This window comes from Equus caballus, chromosome 11 (genome assembly GCF_041296265.1).
Source record: "Equus caballus isolate H_3958 breed thoroughbred chromosome 11, TB-T2T, whole genome shotgun sequence".
Taxonomy (NCBI): Eukaryota; Metazoa; Chordata; class Mammalia; order Perissodactyla; family Equidae; genus Equus; species Equus caballus.
The window spans coordinates 2,013,249-2,032,742 of NC_091694.1; the positions used below are offsets into that span (position 1 = coordinate 2,013,249).

The window sequence follows — 19,494 nt, forward strand, 5'->3', positions numbered from 1 at the left end:
TAAACCGGGACACGGGGCCCCTGGGTCCGCTTGCCCTGAGAACGCTAGTGAGAATAGCTCCTTCCAAACCCGGCCCGGAGCGGGCCCAGCTATCTGTCCTGCGAACGGTTTCTGGGTTTTTAGGCTGCGGTAACATCTTTCACATCCCTGGACGTAAGTGCGGTGCAGGCCGCTGGCCTCATTAGCAGGGTCTGGGAGGAGAGGGAGTGGTGTTGTATTTTTAAGATTTCCATTTATTCAAAGGAGCCCTGTGAAGGGCCAGGAGCAGCACAGGCATCCGGGGGGGATCCAGGGGTGGGGTGGAGAGTGCCAATCAGGCAGGGGCTATGGGGCCAGTGAGCGGCTCCCCAGGGATCACGCGACCTGGGGAGCAGGTAGGAGAGACACAGCCCCTGAGAAGTGGCCAGCCCAGGTTGGGGCCGAGGGGACTGGGGAAGAGCTGACGCCTTCCACTAGGGGCCCTGGATGTTCAGCTGTCCGAGCCCAGCGCCAAGCGCTCTGGCCAGGGCAGAGCCCCAGCCCGCCAGCACACGTGGCTGCCGCTTCTGTCGAGGAACAGCCGGCTTTCCTGACCTCATTTTCCCGGACGCCAACTCCTTGTGAGAGAAACCACAACTTCACCATGCAGATCCTGGAAATCTAGGCCAAGTGATGAGCTTCACCCCAAAGGGACGGGGAGAGGACACTGTCTCACCCCCACAGACCCAGGCCCAAGTGTGGAGGAGTGTTTGGATTCTCTGGAAGAGCGCAAAGGACAGAAAATGGCCTGGCCCTACACCTCTGATGACTTAGCAACAGGCTGCTGGAAATGGCCCCGAGCCTGTCCCACCATGGCCAGTGCTGCTCCTCGTGTCCTGCCCTCTGCCGCCTCTGCCTGCTCCTTGCTGAGTGGGTGCTATGGTGACGGCGCTATAGAAACCCCCCGCTGACAGCATTTAAGACCCACGGAATGCTCCCACTTAGTCACCCTGGGCTGAACAGCCCTGTAATCCGGGGAGACAAAAGTGATCGGAACATATGTCTCCTCTTCTCTCCAAAGCCAGCCAGTGACTCAGAGGGGGGAGGGGCGTTCCAGAACAACGCGAGCGGTTTGCTTTACCTCATCTGATACGGCTGCTGTGGCTGTCTCACGTTTCTCAAAAACCTAACACTGCCCCTTTGTGTCCCTGCAGGTTGTGAATGCGAGCGTGATCTGTGGCCCTTAGCTGCTGGTAACTACTACTACAAGGAGGTGACGGGGGAGCCCTATTAGCTCTTATGTACAGGAAGGGGACAGCAAGAATCTGATGCCCCTTACTTGCATTCAGGCACTGGGGACCTGCTGGCTGTGGCTGGTGGCGTCCCTGGACCCCGCTGACCAGGCCTGCGCCCCACTCCCTGGTCTGATGGGCCCGGCACCCAGGCCAAGAACAGGAAGGCCAGTCTGGGGTCAGCGAGGGAGGCCTCAAGCTGCTGGGTCACGGCGTGGCAGGGCCATGGCAGTGGTTCAGCGGATTGGAGGGCCCTTAAAATCTCAGTTAAACACGAGAGCTCTGGAGAGAGTTGAGGCTGGGCTGAGCAGCCAGCAACAGCACCATCCAGCCCATGGGCCAGGAGGCGGAAGAGCCGGCCAGTCACCTCTACAAGGACTTGTTGTGGGAACGTCCTCAGGAAGTAAGTTGGCGCCTCTCTGGCAGGTGTTAGGGACCCACGAGCCCCGGGGTCCCATTTTCCTGGGAAAGGGCCCACAGCAGTCATCAGATTGGCAAGGAGTCCACAACTGACAGATCCCATTGCCCATACCCTGGCCCCACACACTCACGTGCCGGCACTCAGGATGGACGTGCTGGGGGTGTGTGCCCACAGCATCCCCATGTCCAGGCTTCATGGGCCTGAAAGCGAGCGTGGGGCCACTTTTGTCCACACCAGTGGGCTGGACATGCTGACAGAGGCTTGAGGCTCACACCCCAATGTGTCCCCAAGTCTCAAGGGGAGGGGTCTTAGCAAACCATGGGCATACTAGAGTGGACGCCTTGGGTGGCTGCCAGGGAGCACACCACCCCCGAGGATGAGGATCCACACTGTCCAGGCCTGGGGTCTGCTCTGCTCCTCCGCGACCTGGGGAGGGCCTGGGCTCTAGCGCTGCTTTGCTGAGCGACCTCTGCCAAGCAGTCAGGAAACCCTCCAGGTCTCAGTTTCCTCACCTGGGACCCAGAGGAGCTGAAGCCCCGCCCTCTCTCAGCCACAGCTTCTGCAGGTGCGAAATTCACACCCAATTTCCAAAACTTAGTGGGAAAAGAATGTTAAATACCTCACTAATGGTTTTTACAACGTGTCGAGATAACATTCTAAATCTATTTGGCTAAATAAGATCTACCAGAACCAACTTCACCTGTCTCTTTCGTTTTTAATGTGGCCACTTCTATGTGCGAAAGGACAAGAGTGGTGTGCCAACACTGCCCTCGAAAGCCTCTCCCTGCTCCAACAGCAGAAGATGCTCCAGTCACTCACTCAAGCTCTGTCTGAGTGGGCGCCCAGGTCGGCAGCCTGCCAGCCGCTCAATCTGGCAGTGGAGGGGTGGAGGGGGACCCAGGGTGCGGGGAGCTAAGATGGCCCAAGTAGCTCAGTCCTGAGGGTCAGAGGAGGAGGGTGTCCTTCCTGGCTGCCTGTCCCATGGGGCAGAGTCCCCCCCGGGGGACCCTGAGCATCCGATGCAAGCTCTGGACACAGAGGCCCTAAGAGGGCGCAGTGCCTCTGCTTTCTCTCACTTGCTTCCGCCAGTGAGGACCCCTAACTGACTTTACTCCAAGGAAAGAAAACGCCGCACCACTGCGACAGGCAGCTTGTCCACAGACCGCCTCTCGTGCTGCAGCTTACACTGAGAATGGCGGACGCAGAAAGGGCTGAAACCACCAGTGCGCATCACACTCCACGCGGTAATGGGACCAGCCTCTGCCATGATCTTTTCTGAAGATCTAAATTATGGTTATTTTGTTTTTGCTTTGTTAATTACACATCCCCTTAAATAGAATGAATCTCTCCCCTTTCTCAGACCGCAATCTGGATAAGTGCGCCTTCCAGAACAAGCAAACGCAGCAAGGGGGCACAAACTGACTGAGGGCCACAGAACCACCTGATCGGGTCAGCACCAGGCCCCAAATGAAACCTGCGTGTGGCCACTACGGAGCCCTGCCTCATGGCCTTCTGAGGCAGGAGCTCGGCCAGCCCCCACACCCATGAATACTGGAGAACCACCCTCCCCTGCAACCAGCCAGCTGTGGCTGCATGCTCCTCCTCCCACGGCCGGCATCTCAGAGAGGGAACCAGGAAGGTGGATCTGGGCCGGAACTGGGCGCTCCCTTGCAGCTCCGCGCCTCCTCGCAACCTCGGCCCCCAGGGGAAGCGGAAGGGGGTCAGGCCCTCTGCCTCCTCAACCGCACGACCCTGCCTGGCTCAGCAGCTGCAAGTGCTGAGCCACCCGAGAAGCCCAGGTGCTGGGCCTACAGGGACATTCTGGACCTTGGCCTCTGCACTCAGGCCAGCAGGCTTGGCCCACACCCAGGGTGACTGAGCAGGGGCCTGGTCCTCCCCCCCCACACACATTCATCTGTTTTTTCTTCCTAGGAGCTCAACCCTTCCTTCCAGGCCCCAACACTGCTTGGGGTTCAGTGGCCCCTGCCAGCTCTCAGAGCCTATACGCGGGTCAGGAAGGACACTCTACTTCCCCATGACCCAGTTCGCCACACACCCAACGCACAGGCCCAAGACTCGCAGGACTGCTGGACTTCCCAACAGTCACGACGGCCCTCGGAGGGTGACGGCTGCTGCCTGAGTTCAGTCTTGTTCTAACCAGGCCTGGGTTTGGGGTGGGGCCATGGGGCCAAATGGAGCAAAAAAAGAGAAGTCCTACCTGAGTCCCACATGACCTACAGAAGGGAGAATGTGCACCCGGAACTGGACCGGCTCCACCAGCACTGCTCCTGAAAATGTTTCTGCCCAGAACAGGAGCTCTCAGCACCAGCCACACCCAGCCCAGACCCTTCGGTCAGAAACCCTGGGGACCACCGGCTGGCCGGCAGGACTGGCTGCCCATCAGAGTCACCTGGAAGCTTTGAGAACCCTGATGGTCAGGCTGCAGCACAGCCACTCACACCCACATGCCTGGGAAAGAGGACACAGGCCCAGGCTGCGGAGACAGGCTCGCCAGATGAGGCCTGTAACCACACCCTGCTGGACACATGGCACGTCCTCCACCGACTACGTCCACCACAGCCTCTCCACACAGACGGGCCCTTCCATCAGTGCCTGGCCCGGTGACATGGCAATGGCTGGAGGTTTGGGGAGTGACCTCGGCTGGGAGGGCAGCGCTTGGTGCCTTCTCTGCTTCTAGATAGGACTCTCCGTCCTAGTTAGCGCCCCAAATGCCTCTAAGCGCCTGTTCCGTGACCCACAATTAAAATCAATTTTCTCCATGGAAATCCCAAAACACAGTCTCAATTATCAGCAGCTCCTGAAAACGGCCAGCCTTGACCCAGTCCCACTCATGGGGAACCCATCACAGACAGACAGATGGAATGCTCTGATCAACTGACCACCTTCCTCCACTCCTGCCCCCTGTGCCACCCCATGGGCAGTGACCACCACTCCAGGTACAGCCTGTCCTCAGTGCAGATTGGGTCACTGGCCTGGCTATGAGGCCCAGGTGGACGAGGCTCCGGCAGTGCCTGGCAGCAGAGTCCACGGGGGAGGGCAGAGCAGGTGGGCGCCCTCTGCCAGGTCAGCACCCTGAAGGGCGTGCAGCTGTCCCCGATGAGCTCTGAGGGTCGATCCCCTGCCCGGCAGACTCCTGGAAAGCCTCCCCACCTTCCCCGGCGAGTGTTCTAGACACATGAAGCTGAAGTGCGGATGGGGGAACGCGTGGGCTGGGGGCTCCAGGAGGCACACAGTGATCCCAAGATTGACTCTCATGGAAGACTATCCATGTCTCAGGAGCACTGAGGAAACGCATGCCTGAAGCCACACGTCAGAGCCTCTCGCCACAGCATCCACACCTGGAGAGCAGAGCGGTGTGGGCTCGGGTGGTCTGGGCATGCCACCTTCTCCTCCACCAAGAGGAGCCTCCAGTGGCAGCTCGTGTCAGAACAGGGGCTTCATTACAGCTTGAGGACCCCCAAGCACAGCCCCTGCGCCAGCCGTGGGATCCAGAACCTACCTCCACCTGCAGGCACTGCCCACAGGGCTGCACATGGTGATGCCCCCCAGAGAGGGCACCTGCAGAGTGCGAGGCACCCCGGGCACAAATGTCTCCAAAGGAGCAGGGAAAGGCCACGGGCCGTGCCTGACACTTCCCCTGGAGGAGCTCACAGTCCAGGTCACTCCCGCCTCCTGGGGTTGTTGCCCACCTCGTGGTCGGCTCAAGGACACAGGCCCAGGAACCCAAACGTCAGAATCCTGCTCCCACCCTGGTGACAATGCAGAGGCACATCAGCCTCTGCCAGCTCTTCTCCAGGGTTGGGGGACAACCGCGAAAGTCCCCAGCATACCACCAGGGGCGCACACAGCTCCGTGACCACCGGGACCTCAGTGGAGCCTTCACACTCCAAGGCAAAACCCCCTTCCTTCTAGCTGCGAGATCGGCTCAGTGTACCCGCAGGGCCTTTCCCTCAGAGGGAAACGGAAGGGAGGTGAGGCACTGCCACATCGAAAGGTCCTCAGGACCCTCCCAGCCCCCAGCAACCACACCTTGAAGCAGTAAGACACTGGCTGCTGGCCAGGTTTACAAAGGCTCTGAGAACCACAGGAACAGCCCCTGGTGCCGAGGAGCCCTCAGCTGCCCAGGCAGGCTGCGTATCTCACCCGGACAAGCAGTCGGCCTGCCTCCTGCCAGCTTATAGCGCTGGCCCCATGGGCAGCCACACACCAAGTACCCCATCCTCCCAGCACAGACATGGGATGAAGGACTCTGAGGGCGCCCAAGCCGGGCCTCCTGGGTTCTACACCACGGCGGAGCAAAAAACACACTGGTTGGACCGGTCCCCGGCTTCCCAGCCTCAGAAGAGTGACTGAAATGGCTGAGCCCACGCTGGCTGTCACAGTGTAACCCACCTGTGCCGTGCGCCAAAGGGGACACACGTGGGACACAGGACCAGACTCCCCAGAAGGAAGTGACTTATTCGGGGGAAGTCATCATAATAAAGCCTCAGATGGTTAAGGGTAAAACAGAAAGTAAGCATATGTGGGAAAGCAGAAGACAGAGGGGAGGGCCTGAGGAGAGGAGCTGAGCGAACGCACAGGACGGGGAGGGGCCACCCCGCTGTGGCTGCGTGCGGGCCCCGGGGCCCTTCCCATCTGTGCTCGGAGCAGGGAGAAGGTGGAAGGACCCCGCCTCACAAACAGGGAACCTGAGGCTGGGAGAGGATCTGGAGCTCACCAGGCCCACTGGGCTGCGAGGGGCACAGCCAGACTACCAAGGCCTCACCGCGGTGCCCAGGCAGGGGACCACACGACGGGCGAGGAGGAGCTGCCGCAAGTTGTGGGAGGCCGTTCTGTGACAGCCCCAGGAGTGGGGAGCTGCCGCCCGGCGGGGCAGAGACCAGGAGGTGCCCGGGCCTTGCTGGGGGTCAGTGAGGCTGTGCTGAGGAGGCAGGAGGCAGGGCACAAGGGAGCCTCAGCAGCGGGGTGACTCTCTGACACAGAGAGAAAGGTCAGTGTCGGATATCTCCCAGGTGAGGCCCAAAGAGGCCAGGTTGGACGTGAGTGGCCTCACCAAGCTAGGGAACTGCCAGAAGGCCCTCCACAAGGAGAAGAGGACTTCGAACTCCCCGTACGGAAAGAGCAGGGGTTGAGGGCCTGTGCCATGTCCCCCTCCAGCCCTGCATGGCTGATGGAGCAAATCCCACCTTCCAGGATCTGCAGGCCCAGGGTCCAGAGCAAAGCGGCAAGCAAAGGGTGGACGGTCGGGGCTCTGCTGAAGAGAGAGGGTTCGCAGTGGGCAGAGCAGAGTGGGTGACTGGGAACCAGACGCAGCAGTCTCGATGACTCAGCGGAGACGGGATCTGAGGCCTGTGTGGCTCTGTATCGTGTGGGAGTGAATACCATTGATGCCACCAGCCCACATGGTCCGACCTCCATCCACCCTCCATCGGCCCTCCACCCTCTCTGCCCTTTCCTCAGCTGTAAGGTGTGCTGGCCATGACCTCTACCCTTCAGCTGCAGACCCTTTCGACGGCTCCCAGCAAGCTGGTCACAGCAGGGCCAGCTGGTCCAGGGAGAGGGCCCTGCTCAGGACAGAGCCCCCAAGTTTGCAGCTGTACAAGAAAAGGAAGCACCAACACTAACAGTAAAGAGGAATGACACGCTGACATGCTACAAGGTGGATGAACCTTGAAAACATGCGGAGGGCGAGAAGCCACGTACTGTGCGGCTGTGTTCACGTGAGATGTCCCGAACAGGGAAATTCACGGAAAAGCAAAGTAGACCAGTGATTGCGGGAGAGGTGGGGTGGCAGCAGACAGGAGTGACTGCTGACAGGTGCGGGCTTTCTTTTTGGGGTGCCAAAAATTTTCTAAAATGGATTGTGGTGACGGGTGCACAATGCTGTGAACGTCCTCAAAACCACTGGGCTGTGCACTTTAAATGGGCGAACTGCACGGAATGTGAACTATATCTCAATAAAGCAACACCAACAAAAGCACCTGGAGAAGAGAAAGGTGCGCAGGCTCCCGGCCGCTCCTGGCAGGCGGCTGAACCCTGGACAAGCCCATCTCAGTGTCCCACCACCCAGCCGCCCAAGCAGCCCTAGGGGGTCCCCTTCAGAACAGCGGGAATGCAACTACAGCTGCGCTGAGATGCTACTGCCCTCCCAGGCAGCAGGGGTGCTGGTCGCGGGCCAAGGCTTTCAGGACAAAACGCATCAAGGCGGGGACAGGAAAGCAGACAGCCATCACTGCGGGTGCTTCTCCTTCTCTGTCTCACGACCCCCTACGGGGCTCCTTCAGGGAAATGACTCAAGGAAGGCTCGCTGCAGCAGCATCGGGCAGCGCTGCGAAGGCCTTCGGGGCCCACGCGGGTTACGACTGTCACTGAAGACATCTCAGCGAGACCGCACTGAGGAAGGCAGGAGTTGTGTTCCTGCCACTCTGTAAGAAACCACACGAGGAGGAGGCTGCAGGGAGCTGCCACGACAGTGCCACGTGAGGATGACAGGGACTTCCCACTGCCACGTGGCTGCTTTCACACAGGGGTTCCGACTCTCACCTGCCGTTGCCCAGTCCGTCCTCTCCCCCCGTGACCCACACGCGCAGAGGGGCGCGGGTAAGGGCGGTTGGGACTGGGTGGGCCTGCTCATCTGCATCATGCTCAAGCAGGGAGTGCGGTGTGTGCTCCACAGGCAAGAACAGCCTCTCAGTCCGGGGCTGAGGCCAGACAGGGAACACTGTCCCGGCTCCACGGGGACACGTGTGTGCATGTGTGTACACACACGAGCCACACACACACAGGCCCAGCAGGTGATGGACAGGGGTGTGGGGCATTCCTCAAAGCTTGCCAACCTGCCAACTCGCAGGAAGGATGGGGCTTGGGGAGGCAAGCAGGCACCCCAAGTGCCCTCGAAGCTCCCACTCCTGACCAGCAGGCAGGAAGCCGTTTTCGCCCTGTTTCCTTACAGACACCTGGGTGTCCTGTTCTGGTTTTCCTTCTTATCTGAGTTACATAAGATCTGAGAGAGCGGGTGAGGGTGTTTTGGGCCTAATCTGTGTCAACTAGCCAGGGAGCTCTGTTGAATCAGTTGTTTTGGGGCCAGGCCCATCACAGGCCATGCTGTCCTAAATCCTCACCCGACTCAGCACATGATGCCTGCAGCGCTGGGCACGATGTGAGAGAACCCACACGAGGGCTGGCCCCTCCCGTGACCCCCAGTGCCATCTGCCTCTCACTGCAAGGCTGCTGACCTGCCTGACCGGCTGGCGTCTGCCTGCTCACAGGCTCTGGGCCCAGTCTCGGGGCAGAGCAATGACAAGTGGATTAGAGTAACGGTCTGGGGTCTCTCTTCAAGGCGGGATCCAGAGGGACAGGTGAGTCTCTGCTCCTTTGGCAGAGAGCCTCCCAGCACCCCACCAAGGCTGCGACACCAAAGCAGGGGACCGGAGAACTGCGCTGGCCACCCTGCCTCCTCTGGACGTTGGGGCCCTCGCCACCCCGGCATCTACCAGCAGAGCAGAGCCTGGCTCTGCCCAACACCGTCAAAAGGGCCGACCTCAGTGCTGCAGACGGAGGGAGTGCTCTCCCTTCACTGCTTGCTGAAGGCACGAGAAGTCCCCACGCACTGGAAGAGTCACCACAGGTGCCCCCACGTGTCCCCCAGCTAGAGCCCCGCCCTGGCGCCTGGGCCGGGTCCCACCTGCAGCTCCTTGTCCGAGTACTTCTGGGGGTTTTTGCTCCCTTGGCTCTTCTTGCGCAGCTTCTTCAGCTCGGCCTGGCACTTGTCTAGCGCATCGCCTTTGCTCCTCTGCTCCGTCTGGTATTTCTTCAGTGCAGCCTGAGGGTCAAAGGACAGACCAGCAGAGGCTGATGAGCTGATGTGCCCGTCCAAGCTCTCCCTATGGTGGCAGTGGCCCAAGCCCCACAGGACCGCAGGAAACACCTGGCTGCAAATGCGAGCGGGGGCACACGGAGGCCTCAGCCCCCTTGCTCCTGGCTGTCCCCTGCTCCCCAGAGATGGAAACGGGGCCTGGGGGGCTGGCCCCGTGGCCAAGTGGTTAAGTTCGCGTGCTCCGCTGCAGGCGGCCCAGTGTTTCGTTGGTTCAAATCCTGGGCGCGGACATGGCACTGCTCATCAAACCATGCTGAGGCAGCATCCCACATGCCACAACTAGAAGGGACCCACAACGAAGAAAATACAACTATGTACTGGGGGGCTTTGGGGAGAAAAAGGAAAAAATAAAATCTTAAAAAAAAAAAAAAAAAAAAAGGGGCCTGGGAAAGCCAGCTGAGCCTTGCTTTCCCATCCCAGCAGCAGTCAGATGTGCCTCATATGAATTCGTGTGATAAACACCAACAGACCCCTTCCACTCCCTCTTCCCGTCAGCTGGCTGGGAGAGGCGAAGGTCAAGGACAGGGGCACGAAGAATTTGATGAAACTACAACAGGTCAGAGAAGGCATGTGTGTGGGTTCCACCGGGTGGCAACATCACTTCATCATCTCTACTAAAAGCAACTGAGAGGGGGGACAGCGAAAGCAGGCACGCGGGGCATCCGACGTGACGGTTCACCCACAGGACTGCACGCAGTCTCAAAGGACAGAAGTGTCAGGGCCCCAGGGCGCACACTGGATGGGAAGCTCATAGGAAGCTGAAAACCCTTCAGACAGAGGGAAGGGTTTAAACACAGTCGCCAGAGCCAGAGCAGGGCGAGGAGATCCAGTAGGCGCGAGCTGGGACTACTTACACTCAGGTACCTGGAGTCCAGCTCCACCTTCTGCTCCAGCTGTGTGAGCAGCTCGTTGTGAAAGGACTTCAGCTGGACAGAGAGAGAACACATATCAGCAGTCAGCCCAATGCGCAGGCCTGGGAGCAGGAGGCGCGTCAGGGGAAGGTGGGCAGGAGCTGCCACAGGGAGAGGCAGGGGATCACCATGGCGCCTTGGACACTGGGCACGTCAGTGTGAAAGAGGAGCCCGTCTGATCCCTGGGCCGGTGACCCTGCATGGACAGGTGGGCCCCGTGGAGCCAGGAGGCTCTGGGAGTGCTGCACAGAATTCTGGAATGTCAGACCACCTCGGTCTTCGACAGACTTAGAGGCTCCATTTCCCATGAGGAAAACAGACACAGCCTCCTCACTGTCCCCACTCTGCCCTCCTCCGCTGGGGAGTTACTCAGGCACAAGGTGACACGAGCTGTGGACTTGAACGTGAAGTGGGAGGGACCTGAGGGACCTCTCACTTTAGACTGCCTAGGTCCAGGCTGGTCCTATAATCAGGCCCTCATGTGCTCCCCGGGACCTGCCACCCAGTGTCTCCATCTGGCCCCGCAGCCAGCTGAGTGTGAGACCCCAACTGGCCCATGTCCTTTCCTCCCAAGTCCCTCTGTCCATCCTCAGCCCCTATGGTGAGTCACCACCCTGGTATGTGACTTTTGTTCTGAGCCCAGGCTGTGTCCTCACATTTTTTAGTGTGGCCACGTGACGGAGCAATGTTCCCAAGTGGATGCCCTGGCAAAGCACGCAGATGGCTCTCCCCTCACCTCTGATGGTGCCTGCCCACCTGCATTTGCCTGTTCCTCCCCGGGGGCCCCCACCGGAAAGCTGGGACTCACCATTTCCTCCAACTGATTTTGAATCTGCCTGTGGACTTCGGCCATCTGGAAGAGAACATCTCCTGGACAGCAGGAAAGAAAAGAGAAGGAGAAGAAAGTTAAATACTCCTAACACTGTGCCTGCCACCCTGACCCATGGCTGAAGATCAGGATTGGGCACCAGCAGGCCAGGCACCGGGGGCTGCCACAGTCTGGACCGTAGGAGGCTTGCACCCAGCGAGGCCCCGTGACCGGCAGGCAGAGGTGCACTAGGGGCGGGGGAGAGGGGTGCTGCTTCTGGTGACGCCCCCAAGAGGAAACAGAAAATTCCAGAATGACAAGGGACATTGGACCTCAAACGCATGATACCTTGGTGTCTTTTGGGGTGGCCAGGTGGGGGTCCTCAGGTGTCTGCATCAGAGTTCATGTTCATGACAAAGCAAAACGACAGAAAGAGCCCATGTCTGCATGTCGAGAGCCCGTGTGTGAGCCCATGAGTGCACATGCATATTTATAACACGTCTAGCTCTCGCTCACAGATGCCAACAACCACCAGCCCTCCTGGTCTGGGAGCAGGTGACACCAGAGTGAATAAACCTCCTTCAGGACATGTAGGTGCATAAGCCTGTGCGACTCCTGGGGAGGCGGGAGAGCAGGCTCGTCCCCCAGGTCGCACCCCTGAGTTACAGAACAAAGGGGAGACCTGACCAGCTGCGGGCCCCACGGTGCTCCTGGGAGCAGAGTTCGGCTCTAAACCCCAGGGAGTGAGGAGCCTGAGGGGGCCGGTTCCCTAGAATTGCATGGCCATCAGCTGGCTCATCAGGCAGCCAAATCTGTGCACTAAGGCCTAGCTAATGCCACCGAGGGCCTCTGGGGACACATGGAACACTGGGTACAGCTCTCCAAGCATTTCTCCAAAGCAGGGACACTTCAGGGACACTGGCATTTCCTTGGCGCACTCGCAAGAGGCAGATTAAGAAATCAGAGTGTGACAACACAAAGATGCAGGCTGTCACCCTGAGGCCATTTCCAGCCAGGACATCAAGGAGCATGGGTCCGCAGAGGGAGGGGCTGGAATGGGCGGTCCAGGCCGCGTTCACTCCATCGCAGGTATCTGAGGAGCGGCTATCTTCTGCGGCAGGTGCTGACCACATGCTGCAGACAAATGGAGCAGTAGGCCCGTCCCTGCCCTCCACAGTGTTACTTTCTGACAAACCTTGACCTCAGGGTGCTGCCTTTCCCTGGACAGCCCCCTCCTGCTCATGGCTGGGACGCCTGGGGGTCACACAACCCAGAGGGTCCTTTCAGGGACAGCTATGAGGAGCACCCCTGGCCCCGAACAAGGCCGGCCAGAAACCAGAACAAGTGCCTATGGACCCCAGGAGACCCTAATAGGATGACGCTGCCCTCCAAGACCATGGTCACCAGCCACGCAGATAGTCCCCTGCCCGGAGTCACTTTCCCTCCCTGAAGCAGGGCTGGGCTCCAGGGGAGGGCAGCTTCTCCTGGTCACCTGGCCGTTCCAGGAGCTGCTGGTGCTGCCCTAGCCCTGACGACGAGAGGGGGAGCTGAGCACTGACCGTGAGCAGGAGCCTCATGGACGCATCTCCTTTACCCGGCACAGCCCAGGGGTCCACCAGCTCACACCCCAAGTGGGCAGGCTAGGCTGCCCGAGGCCAGGGGGCTGGCAAGTGTCATGGAGCCAGACTCCCTGCTGCAGGGCCCAGAGCTGTATCTCCCACGATCACTCTCTGTTGTCAGAGCGACACATGAGAGCCACTGCGAATGCTGTCTGGGCGCCTCACACGCTGCCTGAGTTCTGAGTGACTCTGGCTCTCAGTGCGCTGCTGGGCCAGGCTCCCAAGAGCCTGGGCTTCACCTTAGACACACAAATTACGTCCAGGGAGGAGAAGAAAGGGATGTGAGCGCTTCCCAGGGAGCCCAGCGAGTCGCCCAGCAGCTTTGACCAGGCCATCATGTGCCACGGGACTTGTGTCCTATCACAGGCCATGCAAGGCCTGATCACATCCCTCCTCAGCCATGGAGGGAAGACGACGGTATCCTGGGCTCACCCAGTGTGCGCTGAACATCCACCCTACTCCCTCTGCCCAACTGGTGCAGAGACCCCCTCCTGGGCGGGGCCTGCCATGAGAGCAAGCACAGACCCCTGGGGGCCAGGGTGGCAGGGAAGAACTAAAAGGCCCCGCCTGGCACCAAGCTGCTTGTAGCTGTGACAGAAAAAGCAAAGACACCCACACCTCAGTCTGAGGCTGCTGTGCTGCGAAGGGTCGCTCAGCAGGAAGGGCTAGTGCCACGCTGAGCATGAGTGTGTGTGCACACGCATGTGTGGGTGAGCATGCGTGCAGGTGTTTGAGTGCACAGTGTAGGACTGTGAGTGTGCATGGGTGTGAGTGCACAATGCATGAGTGTGGGTGCGAGTGTGTGTGGCTGTCAGTGAGAGCAGGTGTGTGGGTGTGCTGAGTGTACACATGTGGCCATGAGAGTGTGTGTGTGAGCCTGAGTCTCCCTTCAGTCTTCCAGCAGCTCTGGGGTGCCACCATCCCCCCATGGACACACATGGCTTTGGAAAGCCAAGTAGCCGGGTCATGACACGTGGCTTACAGGGACCGGAGACTGGGTCACACCAGGTCTGTCTCCAGGACCGTGCTCGTCCACAAGCTGGGAGAGGGAGAAGGGGGAACATCCATGAGCAGGTGCAGACCCCAGGAGCACAAGTCCTCTAATTCCATGTGGTAAACATCTACGCCGCAGCGTGCCAGCACCTCCACAGATGCCAGCGCCAAAATCACAGCACAGGCGATGCCCACTGGGGCCGAGAGTCCCCGGAAATTACTTCCACCCCAGCTCCAAATACTGGCCAGATGAGGGCCTGATGCTGCTGTAGGGTGTGGTGGGGCGTCACCTGGGAACAAGAAGGCCCCACCTCTGCGTGGCTTCCTGTGGGTGGGATGGAGCCGTGACATGTGGTCAACCACACGCTGATGGGGTGAGCTGAGGGTGACCAGCCCCAGCAGGAAAGGACACCAGTCTCACTTGGCTTCTCCTGGCTCTAACCCTACTCCTACCTCATCCCAACCTGAGGGGTTTGAGGTGTCAGGGAACAGGCCAAAGATGACGGAGGACAGAAGGTGGCATGAAAGAGCCTGGTCCCTATCTTTGGCTGAAAGGAAACTGCAGGGAAAAACACAAGTGGGCACTGCCCAGGGGACAGGCCAGGCTGCTGCCACCTGCCCTGCCTGGTACAGACCCACAGGGGACCTCCAGCTCCATCAGCACCCCTTGGGGGGCTGAGGCTTCTGGGCATCTCCTGCCGCCATTTATCGCCCCCAATCCGACCTGCATGGTCGGGAGCTGTCCTGCCGTCGAGAACAGCGCACACGGGAAATGGAGACCCACAGGTCCAACCTCTGGACACTTGAATGAGACTGAGAACGAAGAGGGCTTCACTCTGCCTCTGTGTGCTTTTCAGCATTCTGTAAATTTCCCAGGACAAACACCTACCACTCTGAGGTCCAGAAACCACCTGGGGTCTCACCTGTGTTCATGTGACTTTGGGGTCTTCCTTTGTCAGGAGCTCTAGGGAAGCTGGGCATCCAGAAATTGGCTAAACTGAGCCAAAGGGATGGCGGTGCCCAGACAGCAAGAGGTCTGGCCAGTGTCGGGGAGCAGCCTCAGTCGTCAGCCTTGCAGGCACCACCTCACACAGCACCCTCTGGCCCCACTGACCCTCAAGAGAGGCAGCAAGTTCATAAATAAGATGTGAAGTAAGTGGCGGTGGCGGTGGTCACGCACAGGCTGCCCTGCCGCCGAGACGGCTGGGCACCAGGAAAGTCTCCTCCCCGGGGCAGCGCCCATGCCGTCTGCCATACCCTTTAGGGCCTAGAATTGTAAGTTAACGTCAAGACTAAGTTGAAAACGTGTATCTCCTTAAAAGGCTGCATACAACTACTTCAAGGAGAACATTTGAAAACAAGAACAACAACAAACAGCAAATCCTTTAGAAAAGGAATTTCTGATGCCAAAAAAACTCTGTGAAGCTTCTCAAGGAATTCTGGCCACTGCACCAGCGTCTCCACCCAGCTGGAGCCCCAGCCCTCAGGGTGCCACCTGCCCCCCCAGGCTGACAGTCGTGTGGTCGGTGTGCAGCCAGCCAGGGGACGCACAGCCAAAGCTTGCACAGGGCTCTAAGCTGCAAGCCGGTGGCTGCACAAACCAGCCCACACAATGAATTTTAAGCATGTTTTACAAGCAGGTGCAGGAAGGCATGTGCACATGGAACGTGCAAAGCGATGATATGAGCGTGTGCAAGCCCTCAGGCACTGGACGCTCCGAGCACTGCAGGGTGCACTGGGCAGGCTGCAGGGGATGGTCACTCCCACCACGGGGACAAGGCTGTGCCCCAAACTGGGCTCCCTGAACAACACTGGGAACCTCAGGCATCAGCAGTAACAGTCACCTGTCCTCTCATTCCTGTGTCCTTTCCAAGTCCTGGAAGGAGGGCTAGCGAAGGTTCTCGGAGCCAGAGAGCCAGCCGGAAGCATGCCTCATTCTTGGGCTCCATGGCCTTTCCACTCCTCCTCCCAGGCTCAAGGGACAGCAGGAGGCACGGACACCTTCCCAGGTACCTGGCCTCTCTGAGTGCAGAAGCCACAGGCCCCTGGGAATCCGGGTCCCAGGTCCACAGCACAGGTGGGCCCTCAAGTCGGACAACCAGGTTTAAGATAGCAGCTCAGACCCAGTCTTGCACATCAAACAGCCAGTGAGTTGGGATAACTCAGCACGGAGAGTCGCCACCTCACAGGACCTCCAGGGCTCAGACGAGCGTCGAGAGGGGGCGGCAGTGCAAGGGCAGCCCCTGCCACACCCGGGGCAAGTCAGTCAGCAAACCCTGGAGCCTGATGGTCAGGCCTCGGAGGAGGGACTGAGAGTGAGGAAGGGGTAAGGGCCATCAGGAGAAGGGAGAGGAGAGGACACAGGCACATGTGGGCACCACGAGGCTTCAACAGGTACAAAAGTGTGTCAACACCATGGTGGCATCTGAACATGAGGCCACACCCTCTTCAACCCTCTCACCAAGTGTTTACTCTGCAGGTTAAGCAGCCAGGTCAGCGCTGAGTCATCTCCAGCTGCACACCCTTCAGCTCTTGAGTTTTAAAACTTCTGGTACTCTGTGACCTCTGACATGGCAGCCTCACATCTTCAGGTAAAGAGTGGAACTCAGTCCATGTGGCAACACCCATCCCCAGGGGACAAGCAGGAACAGGGCAGGCAGCACACACACACGTGCACACACACACAGAGACACATACGTATACACATGCACACATGCCAACACACACGCACATGCGTGCACACACAAACATGCACACAGACACACATGCATACATGCACACACGGGCAAACGTGCTTCCTCATGGACACATGGGGGATGCGCCAGGCATCTCCTTCCCACTCCAGCACAACCCATCATGGTGAGCGAAATGTGCAGGAAACGTGTGGCCGGACACAGGCCAGTTTTGTCTCGTACACTTAATACAGAACAATGGTGATACAGTCACTACCACCTTGGCTCTACATGACCAGCTGAGACCTGGGAGTTCGAGCATCATGTAGATGCATCCGTGTGCAGCTGCAGAGAGGCCAAGTGGCCTCGGGAGCGAGGCTGGGGCCCTTGTCCCCTAAGGTGGTGACCCAGCCCTAGGTGACAGGTGCAGAAGGGACTGATTCCTTCCAGCAGGGAGGAGTGGCACCCAGCCCTGGCATACCGCCCTCAGGAAGAACACAGCACTGGACCTGGGGTGGCTGGACAGGGAGCTGCTGGAGTCCAGGCCCTGTGTGTAGCCTGCCCCAACCCCTGCCCTGACAGGCAACTCCGTCTTAGAGCACATTCACAATGTGGAGCGACCACCACCCCTAGTTCCAGAATGTCCCATCACACTAAAGAGAAACCCCATCCCCATTAGCAGTCACTCCCTATTCCCTCCAGCTCCTGGCAACCAATATTTCACTTTCTGTCTCTATGGATTTGCCTGTTCTGGATGCTTCACATAAACAGAATCACATACATCCTTTTGTATCCGGCTTCTTTCACTGAGTGTGTTTCTGAGGTTCATCCATGTCGTAGCGTGTGCCAGCACATCTCCCTTTTACAGCTGAATGGTATTCCAGTGCAAGGGCAGACCACACTTTGTTTCTCCAGCCTTTCATCCATGGACACTGGCTGCTTCCACTTGGGGGCTATTACGAATAGTGTTGCTATGACCCCCAGCTCTCTTCAGGAAGCAGTTTTATTTTACAATGACCCTAAACTCTATTTGTATACGATCAGTCTTCACAATATGTGTTTTGAGGTTTTACCATCTGCTTTGAGAAAAACAGTCTGCAGGCCAGCAGACCCCGGGGAGCTGAGCAAACTGGGGGTCGCCCTGCCAGCACTATGACCTTTGGGGGGGGGGGTCAGAGCCTCAGAACTCCAGAGTAGTGGGGCCCTCTCGAGGTCCCTCCTGATCCAGACGGAGCCCTCCACTGCTGGGAAGGAGCCAGAGCCAGTGGCCCCTCCCAGGTGGCCCCCACCAGCTCCATGGGGACGGCTCCTTGCCCCAGGCTAGTGTGAATCCCCCCGGAACAGAAAATAGGAATCCCATCAGCCAAGCTACCAATACTAATGGGAACTGACTCCGTAAGGAGGAGCCGCCACCCAGCAGCTCTGGTGACTCAGCATTCCTCCGGCAGAGCCCAGCAGGCAAGCACAGGGAGAGGGGCTGTTCCCAGGGGAGCCTCTGCCTGGCTGGCCCCCCAGCAGGCTGGCTTCTGCCAAACCTTGGGATCATGAGCTCTCAGAGGCAACACTAGGACTGAGTCGCTTCTGCTTCTCTTCCTTACACACTATATTTCACCACGGCTCAAAAAAAATCCCAACAAAGCCTGGAAAATGTGCACAGACCCTGGCAAGAACCTCGAGGCCAGGACAAGGGTGGAGAGGCCCGGCCAGCCCCACACAGAGGCTGGAACTGGCCAAGACAATCACCTGAGGACCGAAGGTAGCCACGGAGGAGGAGCAGGCGAAAGGATAGCAAAGATGTGAACCAATGCCGCCCCTCCGGCCCAAGCAATCCTGACTTGGGAGAAAAGGCAGAAACCAGAGCATGTGGGAGCGTGGCAATGCGCTCAGAATACACAGGGCACAACTGAAGACAAGGGGCGCTCAGATGGAGGAGGGCCACACAGGGAGGACAGCCAGGCAGGGCAAGCACTCGGCACAGGAGCGTGAGCTGGACCAAAGCTCAAAGGTGGGTCATTCAGAGGCAAAGGCACAGAGATGCTCTGGCTCAGAGCTCCAGGCAAGGTCAGGAGCATGGGAAGGCAGTGCCACGCTGCGACAGGGCCACGTCCTGGTGGCAGATGGCAGAGAAGGATGAGACACTCATCCCCGGGTGCTTCCAGAACTTCCAAAGACAACGCGGAGGAGCAGCAAATGGTGGAAGATGGCGAGACATCTTCAACCACTTTACACACGTTCAGGGATGTAGGACCACACAGATGACATCTCAGAACTAGAAAAACACAAATGTTTCCCCCAAACTGGGCTCTTTGGGAAAAGATAAGATTCCAGAAGACTAAAGAAAATTACATACACCAGATTTTTAAAAGTTACAGAATCTAGAAATCATAGGCTGGTATCCTGGTGCAAGAGCCATTACCCAGATCAAGGTGACAGCTCCGGGCCTGCAGCACTGGCTCATGTTCCACCCTCATGATGCTGACCGTTTAGGGAGCACCTCCGTGCCAGGGACCATTCCAGGCGAGAGGACTAACCAGGGGCCCTGCCTTCACGGCATCTGCACAGTCTCCTGGGAAAGGCAGGCAGATAAACAACGCACCAAGTGGAGGAAAGGAGGCAGAGTGAAGAGCAAGCAGGCCAGGCAAAATCAGGAAGGAGTCGGCCCAGACAATGGACCAGGAGGACACAGGCCAGGGTACGGTGTGCTCACAGAAGACTGCGAAGGCCAATGAGGCTGGAACAGATGGGGAGGGGAGGAGAAGGAGATGGGAGATGGGGGCAAGAGCACAACCTGCTTCGGTGTTCACAGGATCCCTGTGGCCACCGTGTGGTGCAGAGACCATGGGGAGTGGGCCAGCGGCCCCTATCTTGTTGCTTCTCTGAGCCCTGGACCAGCACAGGTACAACAAACCCGCCTCCCACTTGA

General features: G+C 58.8%; 1 protein-coding gene and 1 long non-coding RNA gene across 21 annotated transcripts in view; one reads left to right on the forward strand and one right to left on the reverse strand.

Annotated features, from left to right (window-relative positions):
• Window positions 1-19,494, reverse strand: part of BAIAP2 (BAR/IMD domain containing adaptor protein 2) — a 75,975-nt gene that overhangs the window by 18,354 nt on the left and 38,127 nt on the right. For all 20 annotated transcript variants that reach the window (XR_011422744.1, XR_011422743.1, XR_011422740.1 and 17 more), the window contains exons 4-6: window positions 11,288-11,349; window positions 10,423-10,494; window positions 9,377-9,514 (exon numbers count right to left, since the gene is read on the reverse strand). Coding sequence is in view for 10 of the 20 variants with exons in the window: in XM_014738069.3 (XP_014593555.2) it covers window positions 9,377-9,514; window positions 10,423-10,494; window positions 11,288-11,349 (272 nt within the window). In the remaining 10 variants the exon portion in view is untranslated. The remainder of the gene's footprint in view (window positions 1-9,376; window positions 9,515-10,422; window positions 10,495-11,287; window positions 11,350-19,494) is intronic.
• LOC138916079 (uncharacterized) lies at window positions 2,785-4,465 on the forward strand. Its single transcript, XR_011422745.1, has 2 exons — window positions 2,785-2,915; window positions 3,032-4,465. It is a non-coding gene; the product is annotated as an uncharacterized lncRNA (long non-coding RNA).